Source organism: Perna viridis, chromosome 8 (assembly GCF_037379345.1).
Source record: "Perna viridis isolate PV_CMFRI_1.1 ecotype Kerala chromosome 8, ASM3737934v1, whole genome shotgun sequence".
Taxonomy (NCBI): domain Eukaryota; kingdom Metazoa; phylum Mollusca; class Bivalvia; order Mytilida; family Mytilidae; genus Perna; species Perna viridis.
Window position 1 is genome coordinate 33,664,903 of NC_142452.1, and position 22,307 is coordinate 33,687,209.

Below are 22,307 nucleotides of genomic sequence, written 5' to 3' on the forward strand. Positions count from 1 at the left end.
AGGTTAAGATATGAGGCTGACTTCACAATGTCTGTAGTATCCTTTATCTCAAGTTCTTTTGGGTAGATGCGATGTATCAAATCCATCAAATTAGGATTGTTTAAAGATAATACGTCATCTATATAGCGGAAACTGAGATTAAAGAATATAGCCAAACGATATTCTTTCTTTTGGACCAGATCAGCTATAAAGTCAGCCTAATAAGAGTGAAGCAAATGGTCTGCAAGTAAAGGAGCACAATTTGTTCCCATTGGAATGCCGACCGTTTGTTGAAAAACACGTCCACCACACTGGACAAATATGTTGTCGATTAAAAATTCCAGCATTTTGTAAACATCTTCAACTGTATATTTGGAAAATGATTTGGAATTATTTCTTACAAAGTATGAGGAACCTCTACCAAGAACTATATATTTGTATCTAGGTGTACCATCTTTTTTGGAAAAAACAACGATGTATAATGTTTTTAAGTCGGGATTTTAACAGAGTATGGGGAATAGAAGTATACAGTGTTGAAAAATCATAGGTTTTAAAACTATTATATTCAGTCTTGAATTGATTGTCTCCAAAAGATCTTTCGAATTTTTCAGGATCCACATTGAATTAATACCACTACGGGAGTAACAAGTATTCTGGTAGGACTGCAAACCTTCTTTGACAGTTGTGAGTATAGACGTTTAAAGTTTTGAAAGAGGTTTGGTGATACATTTTGCAGATGCAGCTATGAAACATTGTTTGTATGGATGTCTGTTATCTATTTTTAGCACACCTGGCCTTCATTTAACCTCCGTCTTTGTCGTCGTTAACAATTTGTTTTCAAAACTCTTCTCTGAAACTACTATACCAATTAGAATAAAACTAAAATGTTCCCTAAAGTACTTTTCATAGAACTGATGTGGGGATTTTTTTTTCACAGGTTTCAGTCAACATCTTGAAAACTCTGATTAATAGAAAGACATTTTCAATTGCTGAAACAATCCTCATTACAAGTCTGCGACGACCAAAGTTGTTTGACGATTCCTTGTAAGAACTATTACCATTGAAAGACGAAAAATGATGTTTTTAGCAGTATTCAGCTACTCTCTTGAAAACTTTAATAGATAGAAAGAAACTTGCAATTGATGGAATGATTTTCATGATAAGTCACCATGAACCAAAATTGTCGGACAGCTCCTTGTTAGAGCTATTGCCCTTAAATTGCAAAAAATCAAAATAAAAAAAAATAAACAGGTGAGAGATTCAAGATCTTTAATGCCTTTTCTTGGGAAATGCTATATTGAAAAAGTAAGTAATTCCTTCCGTATGGTTATTTGATATTGTTAAGTTAAACTTATATGCAGATAATTTATGTATTTAAAGCCTTAAAGCTTATTCGTGTTAATCTTATTCTTAAAATAAAATAAACAATTTTCACATTCGTTTTTATATTTCCTTATTCTTGTTTGTATCAATTGAATTATGTTTGAAGGTAATTTGTATCCATTTTATTTTGTTTGTATAGAGTTAAATAAGCTATGGTGTAGTAGGCCAACATCTGCATTGATTTGATTCGAGATGACAGATTTGCTTGTTTATCTAGAAACATAAACTGTTTGTTTGTTTGTTTGTTTGTTTTTGTTTTTTTTTTTTTTGGTTTGTTGGGGTTTAACGCCCGAGCAGCAATATTTCAGCTATATTCAGGCGATGAACATGAAGTGGATGATAAATGAACATATAATGATGATGAAATGAAAAATGGGATGGGACACAAGGATAATGGGGTCGACAAATTTTGATTTCCACTGGAAATAGGGAGAGGTGGGTAGGGTCGGGCAATTTAACCTCCTGTGACTGAGCCCTATGATTCACACTCCGGGGGAATACCAACGTAGGGTTTTTTAACGTGTGTGGAACGTGGCATCTTTCCCAACACGGTGCACCACTATGGTCTGCGATCAGATTTTCCGTATTATAGCTCGACAAACCCAGCATGCAACACACCAGGGGTACCCCATTCCATCATCTGGGGCACACAACCCAGTTGCTCTGTGAGCAGAGAGCACTAGCCCCCGGCTAATGTCCTGAACACTATTTAGTCGCCTTTTACGACAAGCTTAGAGCTGCTGCAGGCCTTTTCTTTTAACACCCGGACCTGCACGAGGGATTGGCAAATGGCAGTGTCGTATTGGGAAAAGTGTTTGGGGTGCGGAAAATGAAGAATCATGATGAATTAGACACAATGAAAATAACGGAAACTGTAACTTAACTGTTTAATAAAAATAATACAAAAATAAAAACGTTACATGCACAATCAATGTCCGTTACGTCCTGGTTGATGTTGCCTTAAAATGCTCAATTTGAGATGGGGTTTTGGGAAAGTATGAATGAGGAGAGTGGATAATTTACCCTACAGTGAAGCTGCACAAGACACAGTTTATACATCACAATTGATTGCCATTTTTAGTAATTTTGTTTTGGTGACAGTTTTGGTCAGTTTTTCATGTATAAATTGTCAGTTAGTGTTGTTCTTAATTCTTAGCTTTTACAAAGTTTAAGAGCATTAGTTCATGAATATGGGCCAAAAGTATTAACACTGTTGTGATTACATTACATCAATGTTCACAACAAAGTTATACTTATAAATATCAAAACAATGAAGCATTGCTGGTTCATTTCAATGTGATTATTTCATACCGGTGTCACAATTACATATTATTTAACAAAAATACCTGCTGAGAATAATAAACTTTGTATTTTTTTTAACCATGAGACAAGGAAGATAGAACAAAGCTTAGTCTAAATAATGAGAGTGAAATGATAGATATGAACAAAATATGGCATCGATATTCATTCAACTGGTGTCTAACGCTTTAGCAATTTCCTAATAGATGTTCGTTGCGTTTGTCTGTACTTGTTTGTGACTCCTAAATAACAATATAAGGTATAACATAAACAAAGGCATATCAATTATAAATGGTAAAAGCATAACAATGGTTCAGTATAAAGAAAAAAAAGTTTAATATAATTGTAAACGATAATTGGATACCTTAGCTCTGCAGTAACTAACTCAAAAACGTTATATAGATCTGCAAATAACAGAACAAAATGATTTTAAAATCGAATATTTCAAGTCGACTGAAAAATTATTGAATTTATCCACGTCTATTACACAACGTATAACACTGTCAAGTGAGGGAAATGATCGTGAACATATGGATAACGGATCGGATGTTAAGTATTGCAACGTGGTCGTCGTGAAAGGAGCTAACAAAATTGAATTTAAGATCATAAAAAATGCCCGTTTTGTCGATGCAAGCATGCGCAGCCAAGTATTTCCTTTATAGGTTTATAAATTCATTATTTCATAACACAAATTTTATTGATAAATCAGACATTTAGTATATATATTCAGCTGTAATTTTTAATTGTATAGACACGTCAGGGAGGTGTGCATTTTAAAGCTAGCCAATTATTTATTCGTTTATCATCATAGTACACGACAAACGTTTTGTTGTCAGATTAGAGACATAAGTATAAGTGTTCCACGTCATTAACGGAATGATTTTACTAGAATCACATGTTAAAATAAGCAAACACAAAACAAAATGTTAAAAAACGGTCGACGAAATCTATTACATCCCTTTTTGATTTGTATTCTGCTTATTTGTTATGTTTTGTCCGTATGTGTTTTTGTTATTCTAACACATATACATGGTAATCTGATCACTATTGTTAATATGCTAATAGAGGTTAACGAAAATGCCTGTATATGTGTTATAAGGAAAGGAGTGGATAAACACACTTGCTATTTTGAATCAAATTACAGTGAAAGTATAACATACTTCATGGATACTTTTGGCAGATAAGGGAACTAACACAAGGTTGTTATTTTTAGGTTTTCATAATACACATCAATGGAAATTTCTTTTTCGTTGGGAATCAAAGCTGTAATCTTGCCTAAACAATAGTACTTTCACAGCACAAGTGCATGCAATATCATCAGAAGGCAGATTACGTGTTTAATCTTGGCAAATAAAATGGATACAGAATTTGTGAAAAAAAAGTCTTGTCATATTACCTTTTATTTTTTGTTTTTTCCATTGGCAGTAAACAGCCAATATAATGATGCTGATTATCAAACATGGGACGATACCTGCCATGATGTGTAACACATTCGATGAGCTTTCTGAACAAAATATAGATGCATTTTTCATGAATAAATACTAAAATAAAACTAGTTTGTTACAAATACATAGATAAACTGATTTTTTAGTAAAACATCAAATGGTTTTGTCTCAAAATTAATTCAAATATTCCAATATTTTGTATGAAAACAATATTAAACCTTACACAAATAATACATTTCGTACATAGTTTGTGACCTTCGGCATTATTTCTCACAAATTAAATCTAGCCCTTATTTTTTCAAGTCGATCGTTTAATATTTCTAGAAATAAAAATTTACAAATATTTAAACAGATAACAAAATTTATAAACTTTTTTTTAATAAAAAAAAAAAAGAAAAAAAAGAAAATTGTCGGGAAATGAAAAAAACACAAAGCTGATATTATACTATATGGTGTCGTTCTTACGTTGTAATATCGGTGTTATCAACGTCATTATTACGTATCATCTTGATACAAAACTGAAGTAAAGTTTCATTTAATATGCAATTAGATTGATGACGATAAACATTCCACTTAAATAACAACAATAACAATATGAATGATAACAAAAAAAAAACAAACAAAAAACAAAACAAAACAAAACAAAAACAAAAAAGAAAAAATCAAAACCCAAACCCCATGAATATTCTTACTTTTATTTTTGATGAGTTCCTTTGTCCTCTTACTTGTATAAACAGACACGTCAGTCTGCGGCGTCATCATTAATCGGGAGTTGTCGACTACAATTAAACGTATCGTTTATATATATATGTATAATATTGATTTGTTGTGACATGCATCATTAATTTGATCCTCTATCCTACATGTTAACATCTAAATGAACTGGCCCGTACCACCATACATCGTGTACAAAGTTACAGCCCCAGATTAATCCTACGAGGAGGAATGACCCGGCCAGCTAAAGCTATATTTTTATATAGCCTAGCTGGCCGAGTGGTCTAGGGCGCTGGACTTTGTGCAGGCGGTGTTGCCATAGATGTCTCAGCAATACGAGGTGAGTCTCGCGGAGGGAACGACCAAAAATTTGCATCGCAAATTTGACAGTTCTAACATCGTTAGGAATTTTTCAGACCTTTCTATATATATATATATATATATATATATATATACATGACATATTGATATAAGTAAATTATTGGTTTTCTTAGCTATTTAGGTGGGATTTATTTGCAGTTTAATAATTATTAGAAAGATAGTGTAATTGTTATTGTGAGCTGCATTTGTTCTTGATTTCCATTAAATCTTAATAAATAATTGCACATTTTTTTAGACATAACTATTGCGTGAAGACAAATACTATTTGTTCTGCCATTACAACCACAAAATCAATGAAAAAGAATTGATGTCGAGAAGTAAAATATTGTACATCACTTTAAACTGTTTGTCCTGCTAGCCACAATATAAAAACTCGCATTATTCATATGGAATTCGAAAAAAAACTGCGTGACTGGACTGTCCTCCGACGCAAATATGTGTCAACTAAATTAATAAAAACTAGTTTCGGTTTCCAGGATACCACATGTTTCATCCAATCTTAGAGTCCGTGTTTACTTTTTTAAATAGTTTCGCATTTTGTTAACTTTAAATATATATGAATATGATTCAATATGATCAACTCTCGGTTCATTCATAACCAAAAATACAATTATTGTAATCTACCTTCTCTGACTTGTGATATTGTCCTGTTAAAATATTTAACTTATCGATAATCAGATAAAAACTGTTAAATTCATGCACAAATGAAGAAAAAGAATAACATCTGTATACTAAAAGAAAAGTTTCATTTCATATCAATTACACACTTTGTTCGTAGTCATTATAGCGAAACAGGAAACTTTGTGTAATAAAAGTTCGTAATTTAAAATCTTTTAGTACTGCACTGAAAAACCGTTGCTTTTGCTAGCCACAACACATCAATGAAAAAGTAATTTAATACACTACTGAAGGTGAAGTATTTATTTTCTTCAGATTATCTATTTACACTTTTGTGGATATTGATATCCTCTGCAAAGATTATTTTTCTCTGATGTCACAGTTAACGTTACGTTACGTTACGTTGTGATATTGTCCTGTTAAAAGATTTATCTTATCGATAATCAGATAAAAAGTGTTAAATTCATGCACAAATGAAGAAAACGAATAACATCTGTATACTAAAAGAAAAGTTTCATTTCATGTATGTATGATTTTAGTTACTTTATATTCTTTGTTGTGTATGTCTGTTTTCCATGTCTGCTCTTTGTCCCTGGATTACATTCTTTTGATTACCGCTATAACCTTGGTTCCCTTGATTACTCGTCAACAAACGAATAAAAACCATACTATAAAAATGAAGAAGATATCCCTTCTATTATTTAATTTTTAACGAACAAATAATTGATTTGATACTATTGCTACTATGCTATAGCTCTTACCGTATCGATAAGTGGAGTAACGGTAGTTTTTTTAGGTAAATAATACCTTATATTTCTAGTAGATAAATTATTCTAATTTGTGTCAAAGATGACCTTGAATAAATATACTGTAGCACTTTAATGTAAAAACATAGGTCACTGAACTTCATTTCGAGACAAGTAAGCCTAAAAATGCTTATATTTTACTACATTTAATATGGATTCTGTCGGAAATTTTTTATATTTTTTCTCTAAAAATAGAAATAAAAATTGGTAGAATTTCCTACAACTTTATAAAAAAAACCGCTTAACTTGCATTCTTCCATATTTCAGAACGAAAATAAGGAACTATAATTTTTTTTAATAAAAGCCCTTTCGTATTAGTTGATAAACAAGTAACTTACTCGTATATGTGTGTTGCTCATGTAGTCTTAATATGTTGCCATAATGATAAAAACCACAATGACAGACGTACAGCACGTTTAAGTCAATATTAGAAAGATTGCGTATGATCAATGCATACTCCTTAGCGTGAATATAATTTACGGCATACTTCTGTGAATCTAACACCTTGTTGTTGTATGTTAAAACTTTATCATTTGGTCCTCCTACCCATTTGAAACTTCCTGTACATTTTCTGCCGTTTGCTGTACAATTAAGTACTACATCTTGACCAATGATTCCTTTCCCTTGGTTCCACATGACTGAAACAAATAGCAAGCATACGGTAAGCTTAACATGTGCAAATTTGAACATATATTTCTATAATTCATTGATCCGTGGTTTGTCACAGATGCTACATTTAAAATCAACTATACCTTATCTTTTGAAACAATTTTGTTTGTAAATCCTGTGTTGAAGGTTTCTGTGTAAAAAAAAATAATTATTTTGTGTCAATTATTACACGCATTGCCCGGCCAGTATGCGTTACGATTATTTCATATCCATATGTTTCATTTGATAATTTCAATGATATAAGCTTAACATTTAAAAGAAGAATGTACGGTAAGTGTATATTTTAAATTTATGTCTTTTTACATCAATAATTCAGCTCATCTGCAATTCAAAAAATCATAATTGATCATCTGATTCATACAAGAGTAACAATTTATAAACTATCAAAAAGCAAAGTGGGTTTGAAATTTGTATTTATTTTAAAGTCAGTTTATTCCTCAATTGAAATGCGAATCAGATCTGGTGATACGTTGTCGGACTCATTTCATAATCTAATTGGAGGTAAGCAGGGAGAAATATTATCACCTCTACTACTTTTATTTTTCATAAATGACTTAATTTAAAGAATAGAATTGAGACATGCATGGACATAACGACGTAGTTACAATGAACAATATTTTTTTTGCTGACGATACAATTTTGTTCGGGAAGTCGCCAGAAATATTACAGAACTTGTTGAATAAACTAAGAGTAATCAAGGGAACTAAGGTTATAGCGGTAATCAATTAAAAGTAGATGATAAAGTACGTGATTTGTAGTTAGATACTGGTTTTAACTATATATGTTTTTAGAAGTTTGATGTAAATTTTGTTATATCTATTGACAATTTAAGAACAGAATTATAGCTTAATTTATACAAAAACTGGTTATCTTCTGTAGAGAAATGAGAGAAACTTGTAATTAATAAGAATATCCAGTTAGATTTTTGTTTTGGGGATTATTTAGGTTATAGTATTATGTCTCATATTTTTAAAAAAAACTTATACACTTAAACTTAATATTGAGACTGGATGGTATATTAACTTGGATAGAGAACTACGTCAATGTAAATATTGTAATGTGAATTGTGTAGAGAATGAATGCAACTTTTCATTAGTCTGTCCAGCATATAGATCAGTTAGATTATATATTTTAACAAAATATTACAATTCTTGGCCAAATATAACCAAGATGAATTGTATACTTAAATCATCGTCAGTATCACTTTAGATATGTAATGTTATCAAGTCTTCATGTTTGTTCAGATCACATATTGTTGCCTAACTTTTCTTCTTTTTTTTTCGTCATTTGTCATTCTGTATACGATTATTATTTGTGTTCCTGTTTCTGCAGTTTAATAATGTCACACTGTGTACATATGTTTTGTTTTTCATAAAATAATAATGATTCTGCGATAAAGAGTTCATTCATTCATTCATTCATTCATTCATTCATTCATTCAATGGTTTTTAGATGCACATTTAATGAATTTCTACAATATGCCGAATAAAGACAGCATTATTTAGCAAATCAGTAAATCTTGTACTAAATATCACATGTTTTGTATTACCTGTACAGTCAGTTGCAGTCATAATATTCGGAAAAGTGTTGGCAATTACAAGTGCGGCAAACGTTAAAATCATTATATTTCTGGCTACTCACTGAAAAACAAAATTGCTATCATGAAAAACCCCTCCCGCTTATAAACTTCACTTTGCTTCCACTTTACAAATCCATTTATTGCTAAAGAATATTCACGAATTACAAAGGTACTTCATCATTTAAAAGCTTGCTTGAACCATGGTACTCTAACTTATTCCCTTTTACTGTTATCATCAAATGTTTTTTTTCTTTGGTTTTACGATATAGAAAATTAAATTATATTCCGAATGATACCAAATTGGGAGACATTTCCGTCATGCAAAATTGTGTAGAGTTTAATTTACAGGACCTTTAATTGAAAAATTAAAAATCCAATTGTTAGCCATTTTTGATCAATTCTGACTATGAAAATCGTCACTAGTCATCATATCATCAAATAGAAAATACCAAAAAGCTATTGCATTGAAGCATCAATACTCTTGGGGTAAGACACTGTAAAATATGACAATTCAAACATTTTTTTCTGTTGGGTAAAGGCACATACATTTCATATAAGTCAATAACCATTAGTATAACTGCAACTTTCCTGTTAGTATTGAAAAGCTGAGGTATAAGACTATATGATAAAACCTGCAACTATCAATTGAGTTCTTTTTGCAGAAAGGCGAGGGTTGAAGAATAAAAGAAACAAAAAAATTTAGATTTTTGTCTCTACGAAATTTAAAAAGCGGCGACCTAAAAAAAAAGACAAACAATGTATTAATATATCATTTTTTTACATATATACATATATTATTATGATTGCATTAATATGACAAGTCACCAGCAACGTCAAATAATGTTAACAAAATCCGTTCGAGTTTTGGTCGAATAAAAATGTCTGAATGTACAATTATTGATTTTAATTTGTTTCACATTCGAGATATCAAATATATTACGCAGAGATCATTCCATATTTCATTGCTATCTATATACAAGCACTTCTCATTCTCCTTAACTGTCAATGTTGCTAGTAGGTGATAAAAAAGCATATTAACATATTACTGAAAATCAACAGCTTTGATGTAAAGACGATTGCTACTTATACCCTCGGACAACCCCTTTGTTGCAAAGTTGATTTGAATATTTGGTTCAAGAAAAACTATAGTCGGCGTCACATAAATAACATACTGTTAAAATTTGAATAAAAATATTTTCTACGACTTTATTGACACCAACCGTCGTTTAAATTGTCTTAAATGACTTGCTCATTCGTTTAGCCAATATAGTATAGAATGAACAATCATCCTGTTGTCATAGTATAATATAAACTAATTATTGGGATAATTTATTCAACATATCAAAAATCTTATCAAATAATCTTCTTTTCCTACCGTAATCAAATAAAAGAGAAAGCTGAAAATCTCCAGCAAAAGTCCTATAATGAATAAAACACAAAAAGGAAAGTTTTAATTTGAAAAACAAAGAAACAAAGGAACTATTTATGTGTTGCAGTTGTTTACAATGGTTTCATTATACCTCAGTTTGACGTATTTAAACTTGAGATATCAAATTTCTAGTGTACAACAAATATTTTAGGCCCCGTGCGGGTCCGGGTGCTAAAATAATGGGAATGCAGCAGCGCTTAGCTTGTCGTAAAAGGCGACTAAATAGTGTTCAGTAAGCTAGCCCTGGGCTAGGCGCTCTGCCCACAGAGCAACTGGGATGTGTGCCCCACGAGGTGGAATGGGGTACCCCTGGCGTATTTCATGCTGGGGTTGTCAGGCTTTAATACGGAAAACCTGACCGAAAACCATAGTGGTGCACCGTGTTGGGAAAGATGCCACGTTCCTCGCAAGTTAAAGAACCCTGATGTGGTATTCGATAGGAATAGGAACCATAGGGCTCCGCCACAGGAGGCACAATTGTCTGACCCTACCCATCCCTCGATTTTATCTTGTGGCAATCAAAATTTTCCGATCCCATTATCCTTGTGTCCCATCCCTGTTATCATTTTATCATCATTTCATGTTCCTTTCATCATCATCATTTCATGTTCCTTTCATCATTATCATTTCATATTCATTTTCTAATCCGTTTCATGGTCATTGCCTGAATAAAGCTGAAATATTGCTGCTCGGGCTTTAAACCCCAACAATCAATCAATCAATCAAATATTTTTAGCGATAATATACTTTTTTGACTATACATGTTTCTATTGCATCTCTAAAGACAAGACACTACACTCGCGTGTCGTTATAACAAAACGCGGCTATACGGACGTTGTCTCTGAGCATTATTTCTAACATACTTGGGATTACTTCTCACTCGGCTGTCCGTGGCTCAAGTTCAGTATGATCCTCGTGTGTAGTCATTTCAAATGGGTACAATCGGCTGATTGGTTTTAATGTGAATTCAGATTTTGTACGAATAATGGTAGATCTGGCTAATCCAGCGTTGCTGTATATAAGTTCTCTACGACGGCTTATGTTCAATGAGTTATACTCGACTCATTACCAATATGAATGTTCTGTGTGTTTCTCCCATGATAACTCTGCTGTCCACGGAGTGATGTTAGGTACTTTCGTCTCCATCTGTTCTAGAAATGTTGTATTATTTTTGCTTGACATATCGAAGGTTTATTGTTTCTTGCACGTGTACCATTATCTTCTTTAGAGTTAGAGTCTTGAACTTCATCCAGCTAAGTAAGTCTGGCGATGTAAGCGTCTCCTTCTCAAATGGATCGGACGACACATTCGGTCATTTAGAACTGCCTCGGTTTCGGCGACGGTTGATCAATAAACTTCGTAACTGACCAGCGATCTGTCTGAGACTTTTCGAATAAAATTCTTGGTTAAGCCGATTAAGTGCTCCCAGCAGTCGGCAAACTATGGGACTCTTTTCGGGTTATTCATCCAAGTACTTTCACAATAATATAAAGTTTCTTCAACCAATGGAGTTTTAGGTAAGTTCTCAATAACTTTATATCCTGCAACATATGTGTTAGCATTATCGGAGACCATAATTTTCGGCAAGGATTGGTGATCGGTGAATCGACGTGATGCTTTTATAAACGACTTCTACGATAGGCTTTTTACAGTTAACGCACAAGAGGAACGGTTAGGAAGCTTGTGCAGATGAAAAGGCAAATTTATGCATTCACCTCACGGTTGTCGCATGATCTCATTTTAAGAGCACCCGTAAGATCAACTCCTATAACGAAAAACGGCGGTTCCTGACGAAATCTAGTTGGGATGGTCGATCTATAATGGGTACCCATCACTTTGCGGTGAACGACATATCGATCCAACAAAGTTTTGACAGTTTGTTTGATTGAAGGAATCCATTAAGATTGGCTTAACGTAGCGACGGTACTTCCTTCTCCAGAGTGTAAATGTCTATAATGTGTGTCCATGTTTGTCAACTGTGTGAGTTTGTCCTTTTGTTAGTTTGGCGGAAGTATTACTGGAAACTTCACTGACATTGTAGTCCTTGAGGTGTCAATTTGTCCTTTTCCGCAACGAACAAGTCCTTCACGATAGACGTACAGTTTCATTTGCTTTCAGTTGTTTATTGTCACTTTTTTTAGGACTTCTGAATACGGCGTCGTATTTTCTATTATGTGTATCGCGAATTCATTCCTGTATTTCAATTTGCGCTTGGGACTTTACCCAAATATTTGTTGATATGGCGTATTGTGGTCTCAAAATTAAATTCATACTCATCTGATCTCTGTTTCCATGTCCTGTCCATTTAATCCCTGAATAATATCTTCGTTTAATTTACGTAAGAATTCCAGTTGTCCCCTTTAAAGTTTCTTACACATTTGAAAGTTCCTCGGTGTCAATATCTTCCTGTCCCTATTAATATTGAGGAGGATCTGAAATCTTCCTAGGGCATATCAAGATATCCCATTTTGTCATAGGACAACAACGAATCCAAATTTACACTGGTTAAAATCCAGGGCTTATTGGAAAATCTCCCCTGGGGGATTCCGGATCCTCCTGAATTTCAATTTGCCCTGTAACAATTACATACAAAAATCATAGTCATATGATTGCCCAGAGTTCGCTAATTTATAACTTTCATATGACTAGAGCATCATATGATAATCATACATCGCACATATAATGTAGCTGAGTTTACCATTCTGTTGAAATACACACGTTTGGGTGATACATCCTTTTAAAACCATATAAGGTTGTGAAAGCCAGGTAAAATAAGTAGTATATAAATGACAGGTCAAGCAATTAGACCGTCTGATTTTATATCAAATAGAAGGGTCAAATGCATATAATACAAGCAAAAATTGATATGTAAATAATGTTTCAGTTATGGTTGGAAATAAAACTGGACAAAAAATATTTTATTGTAGCTTTTTTTTAATTCAGAGTACAACCAAACGAAAAATACATCAAGAAATCATATAGTTTAAACATATTTTATTTGTCGAATAACATAAAAAAAGGATTAGACAGAAGTACATCTTACTTTTGAAGTCTGTTCCCGTTAAAGAAATATACAAACTTTTTTTTTAAATTTAATCATATAAAACAGATGACAAAATGGAGAAAAAGCTTTAAAAGGTTAAATATGGATGAGAAAAGATGAACAAAATTAGACGTGTGCTTTTGTGTCATGGTGTGCCTGTTCAACGGAAGTAATAGAAACTTATGCAACAAAGAATCTGTTTGATTTTTTTTATATATATTCAAAAATAAACTTCGGTAATAATACGTTTTGTTCGTTGGACAGATCCTCATGTCCATATAGAAATAGTTATAGATTACTTGGCAAATTTCTCGTTTTTACTTTACGTTTTAGTTCGCTTTTGAATTTTGATAACGGATCCAAATCTAATAATGATTGATCTAGTTTTTTTCCAATGTCTTATCGAAGAGGGAATAAATTATTCTGCTGTTATAGAAAGTCTACAGATGGGTAATATTATATCTGAACCATTTCTTTGGGAATAGATTGTAGTACTTTGAATTGTTTGAAGACATTGAGGTGCAATTTGGTTGTTAAGTGTATACATCATTTGGAATTTTCTTCTCTCGCGTCCAGATTTAATGTTTGGCACCCAGTTTCGCGGTAGATTAGATCTATCTTGGTAAATATAGGTAGTCCAGTTACAATTCGTGCAATTTCAAGTTGCACATTATCTAATTTATTCGAATAAACTACACCACAGTTGTCCCACACTTCACATGCATATTCTAAAATTGGCCGTACGTAAACTAGATAAAGTTTTTTGAAGTATTCCTACAAATTTTATTTTTTAGCTTTCGAATCACGTTGATATGTTTCATAGCACTTTTTATGGTTTTGTCAATGTGAGTATTCTATTTGCCATTTTGACTAAATGTTACACCTAAGTGTTTATGAGAGTCAACAATTGGCATTGCTTGATTAGTGAAGTTAATGTTAATATAAGATATACGCATATTTAAATATATATAAGTCATTAAGACTTCCATCTTATCCGGATTAAACATCATCAACCACTTTTTAAACCAGTCGTTTAGTTCAGCAACATCATGGTCTATGATAGATTCAATATGTACAAGATCGGTTCCAGAAACCCCAAATGATGTATCATCTGCATAAAATCTTTTCAATGACATTAGCTTTTCAGATATATTGTTTATTGAAATGATGAATAATAGAGGACTTAGCACAGACCCTTATTAAACTCCAGCTGAGACACCGCAAATGGAGGACACTGTATACATATCATATTGATACAATGTAACGGTATTTTATTGTTATATTTATTAATCATTTACATATGCCTTAAATAATCCAAGAAATATGACATAAAAATAGGTAACCTGGATCTTGACTTTTCATTATTTTGCTATTTTACATCAATTCCTTTTTATGGCCAAGCGAATATGAATAATGGTGCCCGTGTGATATATTTGTATTTGATTTTTCGCTAACAAGAATTATATGTAGAACATTATTTACACAATAAGACCTATTTTGGTTGTGGAATTATTCTTTAGGGAACAAACGTTGTTCCGCGTAAGTAGTGTACTATGAGTTGTAGCATTAGGATTATTTGCGTGGTGCATGGTGGAGCATCTTAATACGCATGACGTCACATCCGGTGGTCATGGACCGGAAATGACCGGTTGAAGGAGGGGGCCGATTGGGAGATTGGGGAGCAACATTTTCCCATGGAAAATTCTGGATGTGTTCTTGGATGAAAAATAAAGTATAAATAGAGATGAAAAAGGATGTGTGGTCAATTCGTGAATGACCCGCGAAGGGGATGCACGCACCCGGAGCAATAAAAATTTACTAGTTCCCTGTCGAGGGGTTCATTTAGAAGAGGTCACCAGACGTGATGCCATACACGTGCAATGGACGACAGAACGTGCACAATGCAAACCAAAGAATGAACTGACAAAAGAAAAGGAGGTCTCAAAAAGACTTCTTGGTAGATCACCTTGAGAAAAGAAAAAACAACCAGAAAACAGATGTGACACCAATAAATAGAACATTATAGAGAGGAGTTCGGAACAAAGATCGTGTAGCTGTATTAAGAACGTAAAACGTCAGAATATCAAATACTAGTGGAAACCAGAGCAGAATATCGTGCATCCTTGTATAAGACACAACGACGTTAAGAAATCAAGAAAGTTACAAAAGTTCAGTAAGATGAATCATTTTGATCTACGGTGTTAGAATCTTATATAGTGAGAGGATAGTTCATAGAAAAGGAGAAGTGACCAAAACAGCCTTGACGTCAACGATACTCGGACTACTCACAGTAAAGTGGAATCACAAGAAGATCGGATCGTTAAATTACTTAATGGGGAAGGAATTAAAAATGGTTCATGGAACAGACCATTTAGCAGGACCCGGCTTTGAAATACAGATGACATCCCGACGAATGGAACAATGAATATGAATTGTAAATAAAATATGAAAGAAAGAAATCTTGTTGTGTAATATAACTATACTAAAGAAAGACCTCCTTACAAGACAGGGTAGCTCAAAACCGAAAACACCTATTAAAACCGTTCGCAATTGCATAACAAATATATTTACTACCACAGCCTCATAACACGGGTCTTAGTTTGAGTGTAAGTAACTTGAAAACATACTATAGCAATAAAAAGTTAAATCTTCTGATAAAACAAACCCATCATACAATACAGACACAAAAAAGGGGGCGAAGGAAACAAACCACGAATGAAAATATTGAGAGAAAAAATATATTCCGTAGTTGAATGGTTTACCGCCATAACGGGTCAAATCTAGTACACGCGACATGTAAAAATTGAAAGTATGAAAAAGAAACCGGGGTATCCGATAGAGCCTCATAACACATTCAGAGCAAGTTTGGGTGTACGCGACATGCAAATATCGAAAATACTATAGCAGTAAAAAGTTCAATCTCCTTATAATAACAAAAGAAAAGAATTAAACGAGCACACAAGTCTCAAACTTTAAAAAAAGGGTATAAGAAACAAAGTACGAGTGGAAATATGGAGAGAGAAAAATCAATGGTTTAGCTAAAACAACCCCATGACGGGTCAAATTAAGTACACGCGACATGTAAACATTGAAAACATATATTGAAAAAAAGAAATCGGTTTACCCGATACAGCCCCATAACATTGATAAAATAAAAAAAAAGGTTGAGTGGGTCTGTAATAGGTGATGAAATGGTCGACTATGAAAAATCTGAAATGACAGGCAATACACTATGCAAAAGCTATTAACGTTCCAAATGTAAATCTTATAATTGTCAGGATAATCATTAGTGGCTATACAAAATTTCAAACCGAATACAAAAAATATTAAAGATAATTAAACAAAAAACAAAGATAAATTTATTTCTTAGTGGTAAACATTGCACAACACGTCCTTACACCTGTAATGTATTCATAGAGCAGAATAAAAACGGTTAAAAATCAATACATGGGCTATTGAAATCACCAGTAAAATGGAAAGTCTCAAACATCTGTCTAATCCGTGAGACATTTATTCTAATTACACAATCCATTGAACACAAAGAGAATCAAATCAAAATTTAAAATCTATTCAAAGTGCTCATTCAATTATTACACAAATACAATGAAATTACAATTAATTTACAAAAAATGAAACAATGAACGATAATGAAAATGTAAAAATGAAAAAAGCAATATAAACAAAGAAAGATAACTCTTGTCATAATACACCCCATTTTTACACTTACCTGTTTATACTATGTAATGACACTAATTAGGACACTTAATGAGGATACCTATGGAGGTGGTTTCCCCTCCCAACCTTAAAGACCCCCTTCTTGATCAAAAGGTCCCCATGTTCCCTTTATTGGTCCCCCATCTAAGTCCACCTCCAATCACCCAAGGTCCACTTCAGGTCATACCGCAGGTCCACTTCCGGTCCCCCTTTCTCTATCGGTTACTTCCGGTCTGTTTTATTAATGATGAAATACTATGAGAACAAATGTCTCTGAAATAAAAAAAATGATATAATACATTACATTGGTATTAGAAAATTATGTGTAAATATGACTGATGGCCATGCAGTTACTAACATGCATTTCTGATTTAATGTTCGTTGTCCCAAAACATTTTGTACATAATAGCAATATTAAGATATCGTATTTTTTAATTAACTTAATTTTGTTAAGATAAAGTCTGCTTCTTACTGTTGGAATCTATTACATATTACCTAATATTGATGTTTTCCCTTTCTTTATTGTGTACGAGGCCTATATAAAGTCATTTTATCAATATCATCTACAATTTGATACATTATCATTAATAAGCACTGGCTTAAAGGTGTCAACAAATATAATTTTGCGTAAGTTAATGGTGGTAAATGGCTAGAAACATCATTTTCGCATATGCTGCGTGTCTATCTAACAACCGAGATAAGCGGTACTCGAGTAGTATACTATGCATTCTAGCATTATTATTTTTCGGGTGGTGCAGGGTGGTGCACCTTAATGCGCATATGCATGACGACACATCCGGTGGTCGTGGGCCGGAAGTGACCGATAGAGAGAGGGGCGCCGGAAGTGGACCTGAGGTATGACCTGAAGTGGACCTTGGGTGATTGGAGGTGGACCTAGATGGGGGACCAATAAAGGGAACATGGGGACCTTTTGATCAAAAGGGGGTCTTTAAGGTTTGGAGGGGGAAACCACCTCCATAGGTATCCTCATTAAGTGTCCTAATTAGTGTCATTATATAGTATAAACAGGTAAGTGTAAAAAAGGGGTGTATTATGAGTTATCTTTTTTTGTTTATATTGCTTTTTTCATTTTTACATTTTCATTATCGTTCATTGTTTCATTTTTTGTAAATTAATTGTAATTTCATTGTATTTGTGTAGTAATTGAATGAGCACTTTGAATAGATTTTAAATTTTGATTTGATTCTCTTTGTATGCAATGGATTGTGTAATTAGAATAAATGTCTCACGGATTAGACAGATGTTTAAAACTTTCCATTTTACTGGTGATTTCAATAGCCCATGTATTGATTTTTAACCGTTTTTATTCTGCTTTATGAATACATTACAGGTGTAAGGACGTGTTGTGCAATGTTTACCACTAAGAAATAAATTTATCTTTGTTTTTTTTGTTTAATTATCTTTAATATTTTTTGTATTCGGTTTGAAATTTTGTATAGCCACTAATGATTATCCTGACAATTATAAGATTTACATTTGGAACGTTAATAGCTTTTGCATAGTGTATTGCCTGTCATTTCAGATTTTTCATAGTCGACCATTTCATCACCTATTACAGACCCACTCAACCTTTTTTTATTTTATCCATATTATGGGGCTGTATCGGGTAAACCGATTTTTTTTTTCAATATATGTTTTCAATGTTTACATGTCGCGTGTACTTGATTTGACCCGTCATGGGGTTGTTTTAGGTAAACCATTGATTTTTCTCTCTCCATATTTCCATTCGTACTTTGTTTCTTACACCCTTTTTTTAAGTTTGAGACTTGTGTGCTCGTTTAATTCTTTTCTTTTGTTATTATAAGGAGATTGAACTTTTTACTGCTATAGTATTTTCGATATTTGCATGTCGCGTACACCCAAACTTGCTCTGAATGTGTTATGAGGCTCTATCGGATACCCCGGTTTCTTTTTCATACTTTCAATTTTTACATGTCGCGTGTACAAGACTTGACCAGTTATGGCGATAAACCATTCAACTACTGAATATATTTTTTCTCTCAATTTTCATTCGTGGTTTGTTTCCTTCGCCCCTTTTTTTGTTTCTGTATTGTATGATGGGTTTGTTTTATCAGGAGATTTAACTTTTTATTGCTATAGTATGTTTTCAAGTTACTTACACTCAAACTAAGACCCGTGTTATGAGGCTGTGGTAGTAAATATATTTGTTATGCAATTGCGAACGGTTTTAATAGGTGTTTTCGGTTTTGAGCTACCCTGTCTTGTAAGGAGGTCTTTCTTTAGTATAGTTATATTACACAACAAGATTTCTTTCTGTTATATTTTTTTTACAATTCATATTCATTGTTCCATTCGTCGGGATGTCATCTGTATTTCAAAGCCGGGTCCTGCTAAATAGTCTGTTCCATGAACCATTTTAAACAGAGTAAAATGGCAAAAATACATTGTTATCTGGCTTTGGAAAAGAAAAAGAAACTCTTCAAAAGAAGGGAAAGCAACAAAACTTTTTGTCAAAGAGGTATATCTAGAATATTGCCATCCTGACTAAAAGCTTACACGGTATTGTTTACAAACTCTACGGAATTTTGGTATAGAATAAAATATAGGTAACGGTTATTGTTTTCTGGTCATATTGGAGAGGATACCGAAATGTCATCGCGAATTGGACAAATTTGAGGTCAAACGATTCATTAGTACTGACGACATTTAACTATAAATTTATACATTAAGATTTCCTATTTACGGGAAGGTTTCTCCATTGGACAGCGAACATACACGTGTCTGAAGTTTTGACACAAATTTCGGTCTTAAGTCTTTAAGTGTTCAGTTCAGTTATTGTGTTTAAGTATTTTTAATGAGTCTCATATTACTTCCACAGTACTGATATAACAGTTGTGATCATGATTATTTCTCAAAAGCTTACACTTAGACACTTTTCATAAGAATGATTTTAAGATTTGTTGGCAATTTAAGTGTGATGTGGTATTTAATTTGTATGTACAATGAAAAGTACACATTTTCAACTACTCGCTAACATATTCCGTCACTTATTTTATAGCTGATCTGATCCAATGAAGGAAGTCGTTTAGCCAGATCATTTGATATACTATATAAAGATCACGTAATCGTTTTACACCCCCTTGTTTGATAAGATTATGAATTATCATTCAAATTAAAGAACATTTGGACAGTCTTTAATTTTTTTTTTTTTTTTTTTCTTGGTTTTGTTTTCGTAGAAACCTATGTTTGGTACAATGAAATTGAAAACCGACTGTACATTTAAAACCTACTTTCTCCTTTCCGTTAAGGTGTGCATAGATGTTTTTATCTTCTTTAATATTGCAGAACTCAGTCTTAAAAGAACGGCATGGAATGGTCGTTTTATCCAAAACATGAACACAATTTTTTCGTACTTAATAAATGGGGTCTGACATACATATATATATATACTATCAAGTAAGTAACTGAGCTAAAGAAGAAAATCTTTGAAGTCTTATTCTTTAACGAAATACATATAATTCGTGCCGGACGGAGCAGAGCGGAAGTTTTGTCGGAGATTTCTTGGCATGCTTCTAGCAATCGTAATTGTTTTTATTCATTTTAGTTATTTTCTTTTGCTTTGTTTTTTTTTCTTTTTTTTTGTGTCGAAATTAATTTCCAAGTTTTTATACAAAACTGTCCATGGGCAACTGCAATAAAGCGATCACTAACGCCCAGTAAGAATGCCAAAATTAGTAGTTAAATTACTATCCATCCAAAGATTGGTCTTAAAAACCAATCTTTCATATTAACGTGTTATTTGTGTTTGGCAAATACGTTATCTTATTTTATTTTATTATTATTATTTTTTTTTACAAGTTTTGCTTTTAAATTGATGTCAGTTGGTGACTAAATCAAGAAAATAACACAAAAAAAATCGTGAAATGTTACCTGGGGCTCTGGTTTTGGTAACCCCATAAATGTGTTACATTTTTTATCAGTATTTAATCTTTCAGTTGTGAATTGTTTGACCTAGAATATTTTGTTGCTTTTACGGGTGTGTTAATTGTGCGTTTAATCTGTGAGTTGCATGGGTAAATATTTTTTACGCATGTAGTCGATTAAATTTCGTGTGACTTCTTATTACATTACCAGGTGAAAGAAGTGTTGTTTAATCATACTAGTGAACGAATCGTTTATTTTACTTGAAACGCTAGACATTGGTTTTATTCATAAAAAAATAAATTATATTATCTATAAATAGACAGGAACAATGCAAATGTATTTACCAAAAGGGTGAGCAAAATAAAACTAAAATAACAGCGTGACGTTTAGGAAGTCTATAAAATCTTTATTCTGAAATATGATCTTATGCAATAATTAACAGGAGATTGAAGGTAGGCTTTTTTATTATGTTTGTAAAACTTCACAATATAAATAATCATGACGAATTGTTAACCTTAATGAAGGAAGTTATGACTGATTTTTTCAACATTTGTTTCCGCGACGAATAGAATAAGGATGAAGTGGGCCTTTCCTTTTTATGCTATAATAACAACAGGTGTGCAAATTTCTCTTTCGTTCTTTATTGTGAAGTTTTGTAATAAAATAAACTTTCGCTTTTAAAATTTAGATTTAAAGCATGACATTGATTCGAACGACGTGGATGCCGAATATCAATTTTTTTTTTAAAATACAGAAAATAAATTTTTGCATCTTTCTCCATTTTTTTGAAAGAGCACATAAAATGCATTGTTTGGTGAGTAAAAGTATTAAGGCGCATTAAGGTTATATTATATTTTCATTTCCAGATGTTTTGCTTGTTGTAAAGTAAAACCTCTCTTTTCAATGAACTCGTTTATGAATGTAGAATTAAGTAGGTTTGGACCGGTGTACAATTTATAGAGGTTCAAAACACATTTAAACTTACACAATGATACTTCAAAACTTGTCTGGTTAATTTTTGGTTAATTCAGGCTTCGATTTAGACAAGGTTCTAATGAAGTCAATGTCTTATTAAACACGCCTTAAAAAAAAAGAAAACAATCTCTGAACAAATTGAGAATGACAATTTATATTAAACATTTTACAGCAAAAGTAATTTATATGACTATTGATAAGTATTACTTACAAGAAAAAAACAAACAAATGTCTGTCCAAGTTCTAGTTCCTAGCATGTAATGGTATCAATGCAATACTATAGCGGAAACATTTTTCTTATGTTTTATCCTTCTTAAAGTGATACATTTTCATAATTTTTCACCTTTATCACTCAGAACATTTCCTG

General features: G+C 32.6%; 2 protein-coding genes across 15 annotated transcripts in view; one reads left to right on the top strand and one right to left on the bottom strand.

Moving 5' to 3' along the window:
- Positions 1-2,235: 2,235 nt before the first annotated feature.
- LOC148610308 (uncharacterized) lies at positions 2,236-22,283 on the bottom strand. 7 transcript variants are annotated; one of them, XM_088542717.1, is made up of 7 exons: positions 10,249-10,331; positions 9,506-9,610; positions 8,844-8,934; positions 6,964-7,263; positions 4,799-4,885; positions 4,058-4,165; positions 2,236-2,903 (listed from the first exon to the last, which is right to left on the bottom strand). In XM_088542717.1, exons 3-7 carry the CDS (start codon positions 8,914-8,916, stop codon positions 2,842-2,844), a joined length of 630 nt encoding a protein of 209 aa, XP_088398843.1. In that variant the 5' UTR covers positions 8,917-8,934; positions 9,506-9,610; positions 10,249-10,331; the 3' UTR covers positions 2,236-2,841. The 7 variants fall into 7 exon arrangements, with proteins under 7 accessions (XP_088398843.1, XP_088398842.1, XP_088398840.1 ...); XM_088542716.1 differs by having other exon boundaries at positions 9,462-9,610; XM_088542714.1 differs by having other exon boundaries at positions 9,420-9,610.
- LOC148610309 (uncharacterized) overlaps positions 21,153-22,307 on the top strand; it is a 28,400-nt gene continuing 27,245 nt past the window's right edge. For 3 of the 8 annotated variants that reach the window (XM_088542701.1, XM_088542700.1, XM_088542704.1), the window contains exon 1: positions 21,155-21,417. The gene's annotated coding sequence lies outside the window, so the exon portion shown is untranslated. Of the gene's footprint in view, positions 21,418-22,307 lie in introns of all 8 variants that reach the window. The other 5 variants (XM_088542711.1, XM_088542706.1, XM_088542705.1 and 2 more) reach the window with 4 other exon arrangements.